At 41.1% G+C, this 17584-nt stretch overlaps 1 protein-coding gene, 1 long non-coding RNA gene and 1 pseudogene across 3 annotated transcripts; all 3 read left to right on the plus strand.

Annotated features, from left to right (window-relative positions):
* Nucleotides 1-425: 425 nt before the first annotated feature.
* LOC146650658 (uncharacterized) lies at nucleotides 426-8355 on the plus strand. The gene is made up of 5 exons (XR_014907996.1): nucleotides 426-610; nucleotides 1530-1698; nucleotides 2039-2271; nucleotides 8102-8210; nucleotides 8330-8355. It is a non-coding gene; the product is annotated as an uncharacterized LOC146650658 (long non-coding RNA).
* On the plus strand, nucleotides 2278-4461 carry LOC146650659 (HMG domain-containing protein 3-like). Its single transcript, XM_085383588.1, has 6 exons — nucleotides 2278-3331; nucleotides 3431-3570; nucleotides 3706-3910; nucleotides 3988-4089; nucleotides 4175-4365; nucleotides 4429-4461. The coding sequence occupies exons 1-6, from the start codon at nucleotides 3085-3087 to the stop codon at nucleotides 4459-4461; spliced, it is 918 nt and encodes a 305-aa protein (XP_085239714.1). The 5' UTR covers nucleotides 2278-3084.
* LOC146650660 (uncharacterized) lies at nucleotides 4511-8006 on the plus strand (annotated as a pseudogene). Its single transcript, XR_014907995.1, has 12 exons — nucleotides 4511-4590; nucleotides 4675-5324; nucleotides 5422-5499; nucleotides 5631-5806; nucleotides 5901-6020; nucleotides 6095-6142; nucleotides 6229-6312; nucleotides 6422-6487; nucleotides 7544-7604; nucleotides 7696-7746; nucleotides 7832-7876; nucleotides 7961-8006. The product of XR_014907995.1 is annotated as an uncharacterized LOC146650660 (transcript).
* Nucleotides 8356-17584: the final 9229 nt, after the last annotated feature.

The raw sequence follows: 17584 nt of genomic DNA on the forward strand, positions 1-17584 counted from the left end.
TCGGGTTTTTTGAGTCATTTGATTCACTGAGTCAGTTGACCAGAGAGTGCAGAAAATGTACATTTTCACTCAAACTTAATTTGTTTCTCTTTTCATGTAAATCCTACTGCTTAGATGAATGATTCTAAAAGAAAACAACTATTTTATAGAGCAAAAACATTTCTAAAATTAAGCAATTTCCTATCAAAATTGCTTAATAAACATTTATTTTGTTTATTTTTATTTTATTAGTATTTTCCTTAAATGTGTTAAATATATATTTTCTCATCTAAATGTCCACTGAGCTGTGAGCCAGGGGGCGGTAATGCGCCTTAACATTGTTTGCCAACCAAGAAGAAGAAGCTGTGAGACAGGAGGGAGGGGGTGAGCGAGTCCTGAGTGATTCGTTCGCTTTATGATTCAGCACAGGAGGGAGGGAGAAGGGTCTGGCTGCAGCCACTGTGGAGCTCCACACTAACCGGAAACACGTGACCTCCACACTAACCGGAAACACGTGACCTCCACAGTAGCCGGAAGCACGTGACCTCCACAGTAGCCGGAAGCACGTGACCTCCACAGTAGCCGTAAACACGCATGGATACCGTGGAAGTCTTGCAAGTTGATCGCAAAGGTTGGTTAAGTCTTTCTTAAATAAATTTGCCGTTAGTGATTTCATAATTCTAGGAATCGTCTAGTTTTCTTACAATGATCATGTTGCCACTTTTTTTGCGTTACAACAACATTCCCCCTTATTTTAATGTTTTTTCATCGTGCTCCATGGCAGAGAAACACACAGATATGCTTTTTCCTGGGCCTGGTTTCAGTAAGAGAGCTGGATTAACGGCTTCTGTGGGCGAGAAGAAGCAAAAAACACATTTTGCATTAGAGTATGATTTATTGTTGGCGTCAGAGATGCGAAATAACGAATACTTCAATACTGTACTTAAGTAGAATTTTCTGGTATCTTTACTTTACTCCTGTACTTTTTTGTGCCTACTGTATACTTCTTTATACTTCTACTTCTCACATTTTAGCACGCGTATCTGTACTTTGTAATCCGTACATTTGTAAATCAGCCCCCCGCACGCGTGCTTTGGACGCAAGATTACTTCAAAATTTTGTACATAAATTATATTTTAGACCCTGTACTTCTTACTTCGACTTGACTAAAAAGTCGAGTCGGTGCTTTTTAAACAGAGGTATCTAAACTGTAGTAAGGAACGTGTGTACTTGTTGTGACACCTTTGGTTAGCGTCAACACTGTAAATTTCGTCACAAACAGATTTATATATTTATCAATACTTCTATTCGTCATTCTTTTCTGTACAGCTTTTTTATTGCCCAGATTTTAGTTAGCTTCTGTTCAATTGACTGTTATATGTCAATAGAAACATGTCTCACAAATTAAAGTGTCTTGTAAAATATTTGTGGGGTTTTTTTCAAGGATTTTCTTCCCAAATCTATTACATGCCAACTGTAAATTGTTATTTCTGCTAAAACCTTAACTTAAATGTATATATGGTGTTTATCTGTTTCTCTCTCTGTTTTAGATGCACTTATCAATCTGGAATTCGGGCTTAAAGCCAGAATTGCAGGAATGCAACACGTGTTGCAGAGGACTCTTTCACTGCCCTCTGTGCCCCACTTTCAGCCCTACTGTCAGGGCAAAGATTGAGGAGCATCTAAGTGTGCATATAAAAAATGCTTTGCCTTTCAAAGGTATGTTTGTATTAAATATACTTTATAGTTATAAATATGCACTTTTTTAAGCACTTCTGCAGTATCTTTGTTGACTTAAAAGTTGCTGTTGATATTGTACAGTTCAGTTCATTCATCTGCAACAAAAATAGTGTTTTTATAAAATATATTTTTATTTACTTTTCACCACTTTCCTAGACATAACTTTTGTGATCCATACCATTTAACTTTCATTATTGAGGTTGGCTTGGATGTTTTTGTTAACATGTACAATCTGATTGTTAGACAAATTGATTGCATTCTATACAACTACATTTAAATTACATCTGTTTGTTTATTTGTTTGTTTTTTTCTCTTACAGATAAAATGATATGCCGGTGCAGGCTGCCTTGTAGGACAATAGGACACTTTCACTGCCCTGTCTGTAAGATTACAATCATACGGCGTGGGGATATGGCAAGGCATTTATTGTCTTGTCAGCATTCTTCAATACCAAGTCAGCCACCATTATCAGGACTGCTTCCCGCTGAACTCTCCGAGGAGACCCATATTCCTCCGGCAGTACTCTTCGAGGAGCCCCGTCTCCCCCCCAAGGTTTTGTCTTTGGGATCTGAACCATTTTCTGAGTCTTTGTTAGAACATTCATATGCTCTACCCTCTGTGTTCAATAAAACTGCAGCTGATGGAAAGTCCATGAAAATGACATGCCCTCACTGTGGCCTTGCTCTTCGTACCAAAAACTACAAGGCTCACATGATGAGGAAGCACTCCAACCAATCAATAGATGTTTGCCTGGCCAGTCATCTGCAGTGTGTTTGTGTAGATGAAACTACAGGGTTATTTGCTGTGCAGAGAACTGGCCATGGGTTTTCTGTGCCAGTTCACGTTCAGAGGAAAACATGGGGGATGTCTCACAATATTAGATGTGAGCTGGAGGAATGTCAGCAATACCAGTTGCTGGCCCAGCGGAGCGGACTAGGCTTCAGTTTATGTGAGCACCTTCGCTCACTAGATTACTGCCGAGAAACTGTAAAGGAGGTTTTTCTTCAAGAGCACATCGTGATGGAAATGGTGGACCTTAAATTTTTTGGAGAGGCCAAAGCTGCTACATGCATAAAGAGACAGAAAGCTGCCCAGATGGCACATGCTCCACTTTGTGTGAGGGTGGATTTTGGTGGATCCTCAACACAGATCTGTTTGTCTGTATTTGAGCCGGAAATACACAGTTTCTGCCGTCTTGGCAGAATATTTGTGACTTAAAATGCTCTGAGGAACACCTGGCATTGTGCTTGTGCAAAGCCTCGAATATCATGTCCTCATAAAAACATAGCTAAATGGCATCTCTTCCAGACACAGAGAGACATCTTCAAATCAACTGTACCACTATCATCAGGCACCCCATCACAGATGACTCAGGAGAGTTCTTCCTTTGAGGACAATGCTGCCGTCGAAAGGAGTATACGCTATATTTTTAAAGAGAAAAAAATACCTGGATCTCTTCCAGAAAATGTCATCTCACAGAAAATGGATCATCAGAAACAGCTCTTTCCATGTGAAACGTTGTGCCAGGTGTGCCCAGAGCACCCAAAACTTGATGAGGCTGTTCTAGTTACCAATAAAGCGAGGATTGTCAGCATGATGGGAGTGATTGAGAGTAAGTTTTAATGAATAAGATTAAACATCAGTGTGAAATAATTAGTTATAATTGTTCCTATACTAATGTTTTGACATTAATGTGATTTGTCTTTAACAGATGTTTCAACACACCATAGATCGTGTCCTCGGTGCCACATGGTCTACAGGTACCAGGAGTGGACAGATGGGCTTCACAACTTTGACAACCATGTTGTTTTGTCTCTTGAACTTTGCCTTCTTTTGAGAGAAAATCTGCAGGTGAGGATCACAAAAATAAAATATACTCATCTGAAGATTGCTTTAAAAATGTGTTTGTGTCATTATGATATTTTGGTGCCCAAATTTAAATATCTGTGTAATCATAGTCTTCTTCACCCTATTGTCATATTACAGAACCATGTATCTGCTTCAAGGGTCATTGACTCATTGGAGGGCTTAAGAAGAGTGAAGTTTCCTTCTCGGGATACCATTTTCCATGCTTATTGCCATTTTGAGGCTTTGACTGACGCAGAATACATGTACTCCTGCATAAACTGTGGGTTTCACCCCCCTGTGGTAGTTATGGACTTACACAGAAAAGGGGTGTTCAAGTTAGCAGGTAAGTTTAATGTACATTTGTGTATATAGTTCATTGTGTACATTATGTGCATGTTTTTATGAGTCAATTTATTATAGTGAGTGACCTCAAAGCCCCGGAAGACTTCAATGGTGAACATGACATTGAAGGTTTTTGGAACTCTATTCACCTGGAAATGATAAGCCGTGGGTTTTTTCCAAGTGAGTGATGGCAAAAACTTTTTGAAAGTCATTCAGTGTTTTAAAGTAATTTAGATTGTAATTAAAAACATGCCATTTTCTGTAGGCGGTGTGAAGAATCCATTTTCCGTTCCACCAAGTTACACGCACTGGGCACCATGGATCGGGAGTGAAACTCGAACAAGTGACATTGTGCTTAACACAGAGTTTAAAAAAGTAGGAACAAGCTCTTCACATGAAGCAAAGCTTAGCAGTGTCACAGAAGACCGTCTGTTGGATGAACTTGCCAAACAAAAGGTAACATTGCTTTGAAGTTTTCAGAATATGTGACATAAAGTTCTGGGGTTGTTCCATTTACAGTTTTCCCTAATTGCTGTCAGGTTGGAGTGGTAAGAAAATTGTGTAAAGCATGCAACATCGACTTCAAAGGCTCCCGCTTTGATCTCATCACCAGACTGAGGGAGAAGATGAAGAGCAGGCAGACATATGATAAGGTCTTTCAAAGCATATGGGGTGCCTCTGGTAAGCATCACTTAGCGATTATTAGAAGTAGCATTAAAAAATGTAATTACAATTACAAACAACTTTTTAAATCTTTGCTTGCAGGAGGATGGTCTGTAATACTATGTCCACATGGCATTGTATACAGTGTTAAATTTAATCTTCGTGCTGAAAGTCCCCGGGATTTTGCTGACCTTCTCCTGTCCTGGAAGCACATGCCAAACGTCTGTGTTTACGATTTTGCGAGGGGTTTGGCAGCACACACCAATTTGCGGGTTCCTGATAAACTGCCATTTCATCCACATGAAGGTCGACTTGCTGAGCCCACTGAGGAAAATGTCAAGGCTGCACAGGATGGAAGCCTGAAAGTGAATCTTCCATGGCTACATGAAAGGATGGATAGTGTAAATGAAAATCCTCATCCTGTCACTGGATCATCTGACCATTATGTCCTGTATGACAGATTTCATGAGGGAAATACAAAAGATCCCAAGGACATATTACGCAGAATTCAACTTGTCCCGGAGCTGAAAGGCTGGCTGAACAGTCAAGTTGTTGAACAGTTCTTTGCAAACATGAGGAAAAGCAATTACTTTTTAAGTAATATGAGTCCATCCACACATGTGTTTCTGATGAGAAATATAAATCATCATTATAACACTGTCACCAACAAGAAACTTCTGGAGAGGCAGCTAAGACATGGTCGACTTGGAAAGATCAATATCTCGGGTCGGCACTGGGTCAAGCTGTCGTAGGTAAGTACATGCATTGTGTCATGACCAGAACGCTACCATTGTTTACATGTTAGGTTTGTTCCTATCTGTGTGTATATTCTTTTCTTTGTGTACCTAGCCCCACTGGTGTGCAATAAACCCAGAGAAATCACAGAAACGGTGTTGAACCCAGCACCTTCAGCGTCTGGTGACACTGGTAAAATTTCTTATTTTGAATAGTGATTCTCATATATAGGTGAAATAATAATCTTGCATTCATTATCTTGTTGTAGTTGATGGCTCATAAAAGAATTTGTTACATGCTGTTTCAAATGAATTTCCTTATAGAAATCCCTATAGAACCTCAGGAAAGAGTTGACAACAAGAAAGCCAATAGAAGGTCAACAGATGCAACTTTTCCTGACCTGTGTGGACCACCGTGCGAAGCTCTGACAAAGCCTGAGAACATTTTGGCCAGCCGTTCATCATGGTGTTTTGTACCGCACCCTGACCAACAACAGCTTGTATGTTAAAGTTTTCAGATGTCGCAAAGTGCAACTTTTAGTGCTTATCTGATTTGGTCATCCACAGTCTATGACACCTATGTGATTTTTTTAGCTCAACTATGTTCTGGACATCAGCAGACCCAAAGATGAGCTGATTGTTGAAACGTCTTCTGGATGCCTCACGCGGTCAGATTTTTGGACACTGGGTTTAAACAAAGAAATGGAATCGACTGTAAGTATTTTTTTTCTACGAATATGAAAAAATAAAGTGTACATTCATTGTTATCATGATTTTTTCTGTTTCAGATTGGAAATGGCTGTTTCGAGCTTATCACTAAAATTGTTCAGTCAAAGGTACTGTATGTTGTATATGATGATTGTCAAGCTTTAATTGAAAGAGTTGTTGTTTTAAATGTTTTTTTTTTTTTTTAACATTCTAGGGGATAAGCATTTACATAGAAAATCTGTATGTCACCCGGACTTGGCTTGCACCCTATGGCTGTGATCCACTGCAGTCCTTTCCTGTAAGTGTACCGTCCTTTAAAGAAACAAGCAAGTAATCAAAATGATTTTTTTTTATAACTTTGGTGCGAGTTCATATACAGGATACTTAAAAATACAATTCTGTTTCAGACTGATGCTCAGAGGATGGACATCATAGTTCTCCCTCTCTGGACACCTGGTCATTTCCAGTTGTGTGTAAGTCTTGTTTTTTGACACGTACAAACTGTTAGAATTTTGCTATGTGTCTGAGATGTATTCAAGCTTTTATGACGCAGTTTCAAAAGTCTTTGATTGTGATCGCTTGCAATGACATTGTTTTTAGGTTTGAAGTCATGGCTAACTGTCTTTTAGGTACTGAAGCCACCTAAAAGAGAAATCCTCTTTCTTGACCCATTATACACCAAGGCAGGATTTGGTGACCAACAATATGTTTCACTTTTGAGGTCACATTTTTATAAGCATTTTTGGTTTGTTCCGGAGTTTTCAGGAACCTGTTCAGTGTTCCAGGTTAAGTGCATCCCAGATCATGTTTTGCTGATCTTGAGTGTTCACACATACAGTACACTCACATGCTTTTTCTATAAACTATATCAGCAAGTTTCTGTGTGGAGTTTGCATGTTCTCCCCGTGTTTGCGTGGGTTCCCTCCGGGTACTCCGGCTTCCTCCCACCGTCCAAAGACATGCAGCTTGTGGGGATAGGTTGATTGGATAATCCAAATTGCCACTAGGTGTAACTGTGTGAATGAATGTGAGTGCGAATGGTTGTCTGTCCCTGTGTGTTAGCCCTGCGACAGACTGGCGACCTGTCCAGTCTGTCGCCCTATGACAGCTGGGATAGGCTCCAGCGCCCCCCGTGACCCTGAAAAGGATAAGCGGAAGCGAATGGATGGATGGATATATCAGCATGATGCTTCAACATTTTATTCTCATCTTCAAATTATGATCAAGTCAGTGATACTGTCTTTAGATGAGTTTCAGACATAAATAGGGTCTTCCAGTGTTCTATTTTAACATAAAACACCATTAAAAATTAGTTTATAAAATATGCCAACCTTAACTTAAAGCTGTTAATGCTTTATTTTGACCAACTGTGAGCATGTGACTGTACTTTTTCATTTTGTTATGCTGTTTTTTTGAGGTCGTGTTCCTAAGGCCTGTAGTTACAGTTGGTGCTATTAGCAATAAACATTTCACACCCATCATGATGACATCTGTTAACTTGTGAATGTAACTGTCTTTAAAAAAAAAAGGAATCTTGCAGTGAAGATCATTCCCGGGCAGTGGTCAGAAAAAAAGAGCTTTGACTTGAAGGTGTGTTTAAGTGTATGGTGAATAATATGAATTACACTAGTCTTCTTTTAAGGGATTTTATTAACGAGCCTTTATTTTCAATGTAATACAGGGTTTTCCAAGCCAAGACTATGGAGTTGACTGTGGGATCTTCATGCTGATGGTAATTTTTCTCTTCTCTTCTTGAGATTCAGAAGCTAATTTAAGCTTGTAAAAAAAATGACATTTTTATTTTTTCTTCCAAATAGTCTGCTCTGTACGTGGCACTGGATGCTTCATTTGACTATACTATAGTAAGTATTCTATTTACTTTCACAGCAATGGAGTCTTGAATCTTTTGAAAGCTGTTAAATATGTTTCATATTAATATTTTACAGTCAGACATGCCCTACTTGCGTAAATGGTGGTGCTTGCTGTTGATGGAGAACTTTGATCTCAGGAGGTATTTATATTTTGACTTCTGTTCTATGTTGTGTCAAAGTTTACACACCTTAACAATATCAACATTTTCTGTTAAGCTCTGGCAAGCTATTTGCACACTGGAGAGAGGAAGCCAAAGCTGTGCTTGAAGGACAACACGTGCCCATTTTCAGACTGAAAAAGCGCAAGTTCCAGGAAGTCGGTCAGGTCAGTATTCACTTTAACCAGTAGTGTAATTACATGGTTAGTGACATTTGAATAACTGTTAAAAAACTGTTCTGCAACAGAGAAATAACTATGTTTTTATCCCCGTTTACCTGACACAGGAGCCAGCAGTTGTTGAAGATCTGCGTCCTGCTGTGCAGTGGGTTGTCCAAAATAAGGCACTTTTCCGTGGACACGTAACAATGCCCAAATATGTGTCCTTAAATCAAGGGGACCAGCAGAGGGTCTTAAGAGACATGTCAGAGGAAGAAGACACTGGAGCAAGGGACTTGTTCCTCTTTGTTTTTCAGTTTGCAGAGGACATGGAGCTCTTTTTGAAAGCATGTGCTGATGAGCAGGGACTAAGGGTCAGTGCTATGTTTGACATGTGATGGACAAATGAAGGCACTGGCTGTGTTTGTTTGTTTGTTTGTTTAATATGTTGTTGTTGTTGTTGTTTTGCGTAGTACAAAATTCCAATTAAACTTATTTCAAAATGTTGTTCACTTGATTCTGTGTCCATACTTATAATAAAGGATTACAGTGTAACAGCATTAAATCAGAATCAGAATACTTTATTGATCCCTGGGGGAAATTATTTTTTGTTACAGTGCTCCATTTTAAACCAACATTAAGACAAGACAGACAATACACTAACTAAGAATAGTACAATATATACATATATATACATACATACATACATAAGTCACTCATAAATAAATAGTTGGAAAAGAAACATGTGTAGTTGTAGCAGCAAACAGTGTGTTAAGTGGATGCGTTGTACAGGGAGATGGCCACAGGCAGGAATGATTTCCTGTGTCGTTCAGTGGTGCTTTTCGGTAATCTCAGTCTCTCACTGAACGAGCTCCTGTGACTGACCAGCATGTCATGGAGTGGGTGGGAGGTGTTATCCAACATTGTCTTTATCTTGGACAGCATCCGCCTCTCCGACACCACCTTGAGGGAGTCCAGCTCCATCCCCACAACATTGCTGGCCTTACGGATTAGTTTATTAAGTCTGTTGGCATCTGCGACCCTCAGCCTGCTCCCCCAGCATGCAACAGCATAGAGGATCGCACTGGCCACAACAGACTCATAGAAAATCCTCAGCATTTTCTGGCAGATGTTGAAGGACCTCAGTCGCCTCAAAAAATAGAGACGACTCTGGCCCTTCCTGTAAAGTGCTGTGGTGTTTTTAGCCCAGTCCAGTTTATTGTCAATGTGTACTCCAAGGTAGTTATAGTCCTCCACAATGTCAACACTGACCCCCTGGATTGAAACAGGGGTCAAGTGTTTCCTGGTCTTCCTGAAGTCCACGATCAGTTCCTTGGTCTTTGCCACGTTGAGCTGCAGATGATTCTGCTCACACCACGTGACAAAGGAGTCAACCACAGCCCGGTACTCTGTCTCATCATCCCTGCTGATGCATCCAACCACCGCAGAGTCATCAGAAAACTTCTGAAGATGGCAGGTCTCTGTGCAGTGGCTGAAGTCTGTGGTGTAGAGGGTGAAGAGGAAGGGGGAGAGGACAGTCCCCTGTGGTGCCCCTGTGTTGCTGATCACCTTGTCAGACACACACTGTGGGAGACGTACATATTGTGGTCTTCCTGTCAGGTAATCAACAATCCAGGACACCAGAGAAGCATCCACCTGCATCGCTGCTAACTTATCACCCAGGAGGGTCGGCCTGATGGTGTTGAAAGCACTGGAAAAGTCAAAAAACATGACCCTCACAGTGCTCGCCGGCTGGTCCAGATGGGTGTAGACACGATTGAGCAGGTAGATGATGGCGTCCTCAGTTCCGAGACGAGGCTGATAAGCGAACTGAAGGGGATCCAGGTGTGGTCTTACTATGGGTCGCAGCTGGTCCAGGATGAGCCTTTCCAGGGTCTTCATGATGTGGGAGGTCAATGCCACGGGCCTGTAATCCTGGGGGCCACTGGGACGTGGTGTCTTTGGTACAGGGACGAGGCATGATGTCTTCCACATCACCGGGACCCTCTGCAGACTCAGACTCAGCATAAACAGTTTATGAAAGACTCCACACAGCTGGGGGGGCACAGGTCTTGAGGACAAGGGGACTCACTCCGTCTGGTCCAGCAGACTTGCCTGAGTGAAGTCTCCTCATTTGCATCTCAACCTGGTATTGAGTGAAGGTGATGGATGGGGGAGGGGTGTCAGGAATCTCACAGGAGGCAACATGTGAAGAGAGAGGCTGGCACAGTGGTGTGGCTCTGGATTCCAGGCTGACTACAGGTGAGGTTGTGGGGGTAGGAGCAGACACTGTGGTGTCGAATCTATTGAAAAACAGATTCAACTCATTGGCTCTATTCTCACCTCCCTCAGTTCCCCTGCTGTTGGTTGGCCTGAATCCAGTGATGGTCTTCATGCCCCTCCACACCTCTCTCATGCTGTTCTGCTGGAGTTTCCACTCCAGTTTCCTCCTGTAATTGTCCTTAGCCTCTCTGATCTTGTCCTTTAGTAACACCTGGATCTTCCTCACCTCCTCTTTGTTGCCCCCTCTGAAAGCCCTCTTCTTGTTGTTGAGGAGGGCTTTGATGTCCTTAGTCACCCACGGCTTGTTATTTGGGTAACAATGAACAGTCTGAGCTGGAACAATGGAGTCGGTGCAGAAAGTTATGTAGTCTGTGATACACTCAGTAAGCCCATTGATGTCCTCGGCGTGAGGCTCACAGAGTGTTTCCCAGTCGGTCACCTCGAAACAGCCCTGTAGTTCTGCTAAGGCCTCCTCTGACCACCTCCTGACAGTCCTGGTGGTCACAGGTTCCCTCCTCACAATTGGCACATAGCGGGGGGTGAGGTGAATCAGGTTATGATCTGACCTACCAAGTGGGGGGAGGGAGGAGGAGCTGTATGCATCCTTGACATTAGCATACAGTAAGTCTAAAGTTTTCTCTCCCCTGGTGGGACAGTCCACATATTGTTTGAATGTTGGTAGTGTATTGTCCAGTGATACATTGTTGAAGTCACCCGAGATCACAATAAAGGCACTCGGGTGCTGAGTCTGTAGCCGAGCTATGGCAGAGTGGATAGTGTCACATGCAGCTGTGGGGTTAGCAGAGGGGGGTACATAAACAGCCACCAAGATGACGTGAGAGAATTCCCTGGGTAAATAATACGGCCTGAGTCCAACAGCACACAGTTCAGTGTCCGGGCAACAAATCCTTTCTTTGATTGTTATGTTGGCAGGGTTACACCACTGGTTGTTAACTAAAACAGCAAGCCCACCTCCTTTCCGCTTACCGCTAGCGATGCTGTCCCTGTCCGCCCGAACAGTGTGGAAGCCTTCCACGGAAGCATTCTCATCGGGAATGTCCTGGTGCATCCATGATTCGGTGAAACACATCAGGCTACACTCTCGGTATTCCCTCTGACTCCGTACCAGTGCTGAGAGCTCGTCAATTTTAATTGCCAACGATCGCACATTACCCATCACGATAGACGGCAGACACGGTTTAAACCTCCTCCTCGCTTCGAGCCTCCGCTGTCTCACCGTCACCTTTTTTCTTCTCTTCTGTCCTTGACCTCTGCATCCCCGATGTGTTTTCCTCCAAATTTCAGCTGGTACTTCTGCGGGCCTGGCCAGCGAACCGGCCGGCATCAGGGCGATCAGCTGATCTCTGGAGTAAACAGTCCGTGCGTGTAGGAGATGTGCCGCGGTCCCGTTCCTTGATAAAAGTAACAGTTCCACGGCCACCAGAAGAACAAAAACTCTCTCAATCCACATGATTGAGTAAGAGATAGAAAACGGAGGAAAATACAAGTCAGGAAAAAAAAGAATACGTAGAAAAAAAAAAGCTAAACTAAGAGAAAAGCAGGAGCGACTGTAACAGGCTGCACGCTGGTTGGCGCATGCGCACTAAATGTAAATGTAACAGCATTTTTTTTAAACTTGTAATTTCAAAATAAAAAGCTTATTGTTGATATTAACAGTAAAGAATTGTAATCAATAATATTTTTATACATTTTAAACATTAACACTCTGGGCTCTATCCTGGCCATCTGTGGACACTTCACTTATTCTTTTTTTTGACTACTGCACTGCAGTGGACCAAAAGAATGACACGGGTTTGATCTTAAGGATCTAATAGTTGTGTGTGTTGTGCATGACATTGCCACACAAATATGTATTTGCAAGATAGAGTAGAATAAATTATGACGCATGAAATATTACATAGGCTGCAGGGAATTTCTTTTTTTTTTTTTTTTTTTTTTTTTTAAATGACATCAGAAACAGCAGTATGCGACATTACGTGATGGCAGAGCTTCAGTTCATCCTTTGTCTTTTTTTTTTTTTTTTTTTTTTTTTTTTTTTTAATAAATAGGACAGGGGGAATGAATGAGAGAAAGAGGGGGAGAGAAAGAAAGAAAACCAAAGGGGAGAAGAGACGGTGAGAAGGGGGGGGAAGAGAGAGAAAAAAAAAAAGAACTCCTGGGTCACCTGTATGGAGAAAAAAAAAAAAACAAACAAAAAAAACAAACAGAGAATTTCTGTTGATACAGACTATTGAGCTTTGAGTTTCCCAGTCAAACTTAGCTTTGAAGCACCTGCTAAAAACACTTTTACTCTTGTACATTTCATAACAAGACACCATAGCCAAAATATTAACAAAATATGTATTATTAAAAATTTAAAAGCTGCAGCACATACAGCAACAAACACCGTTATTAAATGTGTCCTGGAGTTTATGCAGGTGCAGAAAGTGCTGCTGCTGTAAGTCAGCCTAACAGCTTCCAGATCACTTATTTTTCTGGAAAGATGGTAGGAAGGCCATCACTGCTCATTTCTACAGTCTCCCAGATCTTGGAATACAATCCCTTTGTACCATGAAACCACTTCGCAGTACTAGGAGTCCACTAAAACCTATAAAGAGAGTGATCCTGGAAGAAATGGGGCACACACTAGTGACCTCAACAATTGCAAGACAGCCTTTTCCCCGATGCTCAGATGGGGAAAAAAAGGAAGTTTCATGAAAACATTAGGACTTTATCACCGTTTTATCTTCAAAGTTAATGGTAATATATAACCTAACTGGCTATAAAGAGTAAAAAATGTATATACAATTTTGATTTTGATGAAAAGGACTGGTACTAATTTAAAGAGTCACGTCGGTAAAAGTAGATAAATGTTTTAAGAAATATACATTTTATAGCATTTTGTGAACATACACAAAAAGTGGCCATTTTTGGCAACAAACAAGCTGAGAGAGAGTTTTATATTTTTGTCTCTCCTTGAACAAAAATAATAGTGCATAATAATCAATGTTTATGTTAAACAATTAAATGTCCCAGACTCTACTATTACTAATACAGCAGCCCCTCGTTTATCGCTGGTGTTACGTTCAAAAAATAACCCGCGGTAGGTGAAATCCATGAAGTAGCCAACTTTATTTTTTTTACAATTATTATAGATGTTAAGACTGTAAAACCCCTCACTACATGCTTTTTACACTTTTCTCAGACAGGCATGAATATTTTCACACTTTTCTTTTTTGTTTAAACACTCTTAGAGTTCAAACCTTCGTAGAAACATAAGTCCAGTGCAAAACGTTTCGTCGGCATTGTTGTGTTTGTTTGGGAGAAAACTTACAAACATACAGTACAGCACTTCAGAGTTACACTGCTATGTAAATTCGACAAGCTAAACGCATTCTGTACTGTACAGCAGGAGTCCCCAAGCTTTTTGCACCACAGACCACTTTAATGTCAGACAATATTTTCAGGGAACGAGCTTTAAGGTGTCGCGGATAAATACAACAAAAGAATAAAAAAAAGAAACTGTGGTATTTTGTAAATATAATAATAAACGTGACTTGAGCTGTACGCCAACAACAATGACAGTGACATTCTCCTCTCTGCTTTTTAATGCTCTCTGGTCGCTATGGTAACGCGTAAATAGTTCTTTCAAAATAAGACACACAACTACAACCATACATTTCACACCGGAGGATCAACTCTCGCGGAACGGTACCAAAAGACTCACGGACCGGGACCGGTCCGTGGGCCTATTAGGGACCGCTCCAGTACAGGAGACACTGGACTAGATTGATTGACAATGGTCTACAGCAATCAGAACGCACAACGCGATGTACTGTAAAAAAAAAAACATAAATGTGTCACTTTTGGCCACGAATAATTTAGGGGATGGTGAATTTTTTTTGAACAAACCCAGAGTGTTAAAAAACCCCCACTTAAAACCATTTTTATTTCTCAGCAGCATCAATAGTAACAAAAACGCAATTTAGTTTTCGCTGTCAAAGTCGATTTAACTGAAGTTACGTGTTTCCGGTTACTGTGGAGGTCACGTGTTTCCGGTTACTGTGGAGCTCCACAGTGGCTGCAGCCAGGTCCTCTTGGAGGGAGGGGGTTAGTGAGTCCTGAGTGATTCGTTCGCTCTATGATTCAGCACAGGAGGGAGGGGGTTAGTGAGTGAGTGATTCGTTCGCTCTATGATTCAGCACAGGAAGGGAGGGGGTGAGTAGCTCACATGTGCTGTTAGCATGTTAGCAGAGCGATGCTACTGTGAACCGAGGAGCTATTGTCTTGATGTGAGCTTCTACTCAGGGTTTTTTCTTCCAGTTCAGAGCAGAAATTTTTTTGTTAAGATACTGGATGTTGTGTTTTTCTCCACAATTTTAATTATAAGCTAGATAAATCGCTGCTAACAGCAACAGGGATGAGTTAGTGAGTCAGTTGGGCTTGTGAATCATGATTCATGAGTCAGTAAAGTGATTCTCGAGTATTGAACGATTCGTTCATGATTCGCGCATCACTAATCCACCCACTGTTATCATCTTCAATGCTCATAGAGCAGAGCAGCTATCTGAACGTCACCCCAACAGAGGTCGATTATCTTGTTAATAATTTTACCTCCTCACTACGTATGACTCTGGATACTGTAGCTCCGGTGAAAACTAAGGCGTCAAATCAGAAGTACCTGACTCCGTGGTATAATTCTCAAACAAGTAGCCTAAAGCAGATGACTCGTAAGCTGGAGAGAAAATGGCATGTCACAAATTTAGAGGATCATCATTTAGCCTGGAGAAATAGTTTGTTGCTTTATGAGCAAGCCCACCGCAAAGCCAGAACATCTTACTATTCGTCACTGATTGAAGAAAATAAGAACAACCCCAGGTTTCTCTTCAGCACTGTAGCCAGGCTGACAAAAAGTCAGAGCTCTACTGAGCCAACCATCCCTTTAATGTTAACTAGTAATGACTTCATGAACTTCTTCACAAATAAAATTTTAATCATTAGAGAAAAAAATTACCAATAATCATCCCACAGATGTAATATTATCCAGAGCTACTCTTAGTACCATTGATGTTAAGTTAGACTCTTTTTCTCCAATTGATCTTTCTGAGTTAACTTCAATAATCACTTCCTGCAAACCATCAACGTGTCTTTTAGACCCCATTCCTACAAAACTGCTCAAAGAAGTCCTGCCATTAATTAATTCTTCGATCTTAAATATGATCAACCTATCTCTAATAATCGGCTATGTACCACAGGCCTTCAAGCTGGCTGTAGTTAAACCTTTACTCAAAAAGCCATCTCTAGACCCAGCAGCCTTAGCTAATTATAGGCCAATCTCCAATCTTCCTTTCATATCAAAAATCCTTGAAAGAGTAGTTGTCAAACAGCTAACAGATCATCTGCAGAGGAATGGTTTATTTGAAGAGTTTCAGTCAGGTTTCAGAGCTCATCACAGCACAGAAACAGCTTTAGTGAAGGTTACAAATGATCTTCTTATGGCCTCTGACAGTGGACTCATCTCTGTGCTTGTCCTGCTAGACCTTAGTGCAGCATTCGATACTGTCGACCATAATATCCTATTAGAGCGATTAGAACATGCTGTAGGTATTACAGGTACTGTACTGCAGTGGTTTGTATCATATCTATCTAACAGACTCCAGTTTGTACATGTAAATAGAGAGTCCTCTTCACACACTGAGGTTAATTATGGAGTTCCACAGGGTTCAGTGCTGGGACCAATTCTGTTTACATTATACATGCTTCCCTTAGGCAGTATCATTAGAAGACATAGCATAAATTTTCACTGCTATGCAGATGACACGCAGCTCTATCTATCTATGAAGCCAGATAACACACACCAATTAGTTAAACTGCAGGAATGTCTTAAAGACATAAAGCCGCAAACTTTCTGCTTCTTAATTCAGATAAAACTGAGGTTATTGTACTCTGCCCTGAAAATCTTAGAAATATGGTATCTAACCAGATTCTTATTCTGGATGGCATTACCTTGGCCTTCAGTAACGCTGTGAGGAAACTTGGAGTCATTTTTGACCAGGATATGTCCTTCAATGCACATGTTATACAAATATGTAAGACTGCTTTCTTCCATTTGCCCAGTATCTCTAAAATTAGAAATATCCTGTCTCAGAGTGATGCTGAAAAACTAGTTCATGCTTTTATTACTTCCAGGCTGGACTACTGTAATTCATTATTATCAGGATGTTCAAAAAACTCACTGAAAAGCCTTCAGCTAATCCAAAATGCTGCAGCAAGAGTCCTGACAGGGACTAGAAAGAGAGAGCATATTTCTCCTGTTTTGGCTTCCTGTTAAATCCAGAATTGAATTCAAAATCCTGCTCCTCACATACAAGGTCTTAAATAATCAGGCCCCATCTTATCTTAATGACCTTGTAGTACCATATCACCCTATTAGAGCACTTCGCTCTCGCTCTGCAGGCCTACTTGTTGTTCCTAGAGTATTTAAAAGTAGAATGGGAGGGAGAGCCTTCAGTTTTCAGGCCCCTCTTCTGTGGAACCAGCTTCCAGTTTGGATTTGGGAGACAGACACTATCTCTACTTTTAAGATTAGGCTTAAAACTTTCCTTTTTGCTAAAGCATATAGTTAGGGCTGGATCAGGTGACCCTGAATCCTCCCTTAGTTATGCTGCAATAGAGATAGGGATTCCCATGATGCATTGTTTTTCCTTTCCAGTCGCCTTTCTCACTCACTATGTGTTAATAGACCTCTCTGCATTGAATCATATCTGTTATTAATCTCTGTCTCTCTTCCACAGCATGTCTTTATGCTGTTTTCCTTCTCTCACCCCAACCGGTCGCAGCAGATGGCCTCCCTGAGCCTGGTTCTGCCGGAGGTTTCTTCTTGTTAAAAGGGATTTTTTCCTTCCCATTGTCGCCAAAGTGCTTGCTCATAGGGGGTCATATGATTGTTGGGCTTCTCTCTGTATCTACTGTACAATACAAAGCGCCTTGAGGCAACTTTTGTTGTGATTTGGCGCTATATAAATAAAACTGAATTGAATTGAACTGATAATGATTTTTCCCTTTAATTGTTCAGAACTTTGAGCCTATACCACAGATTT

The sequence above is a fragment of the Rhamphochromis longiceps genome, linkage group LG16 (assembly GCF_057381845.1).
Source record: "Rhamphochromis longiceps isolate RC_006_pf linkage group LG16, R_longiceps_female_GT1.1, whole genome shotgun sequence".
Lineage (NCBI taxonomy): Eukaryota > Metazoa > Chordata > Actinopteri > Cichliformes > Cichlidae > Rhamphochromis > Rhamphochromis longiceps.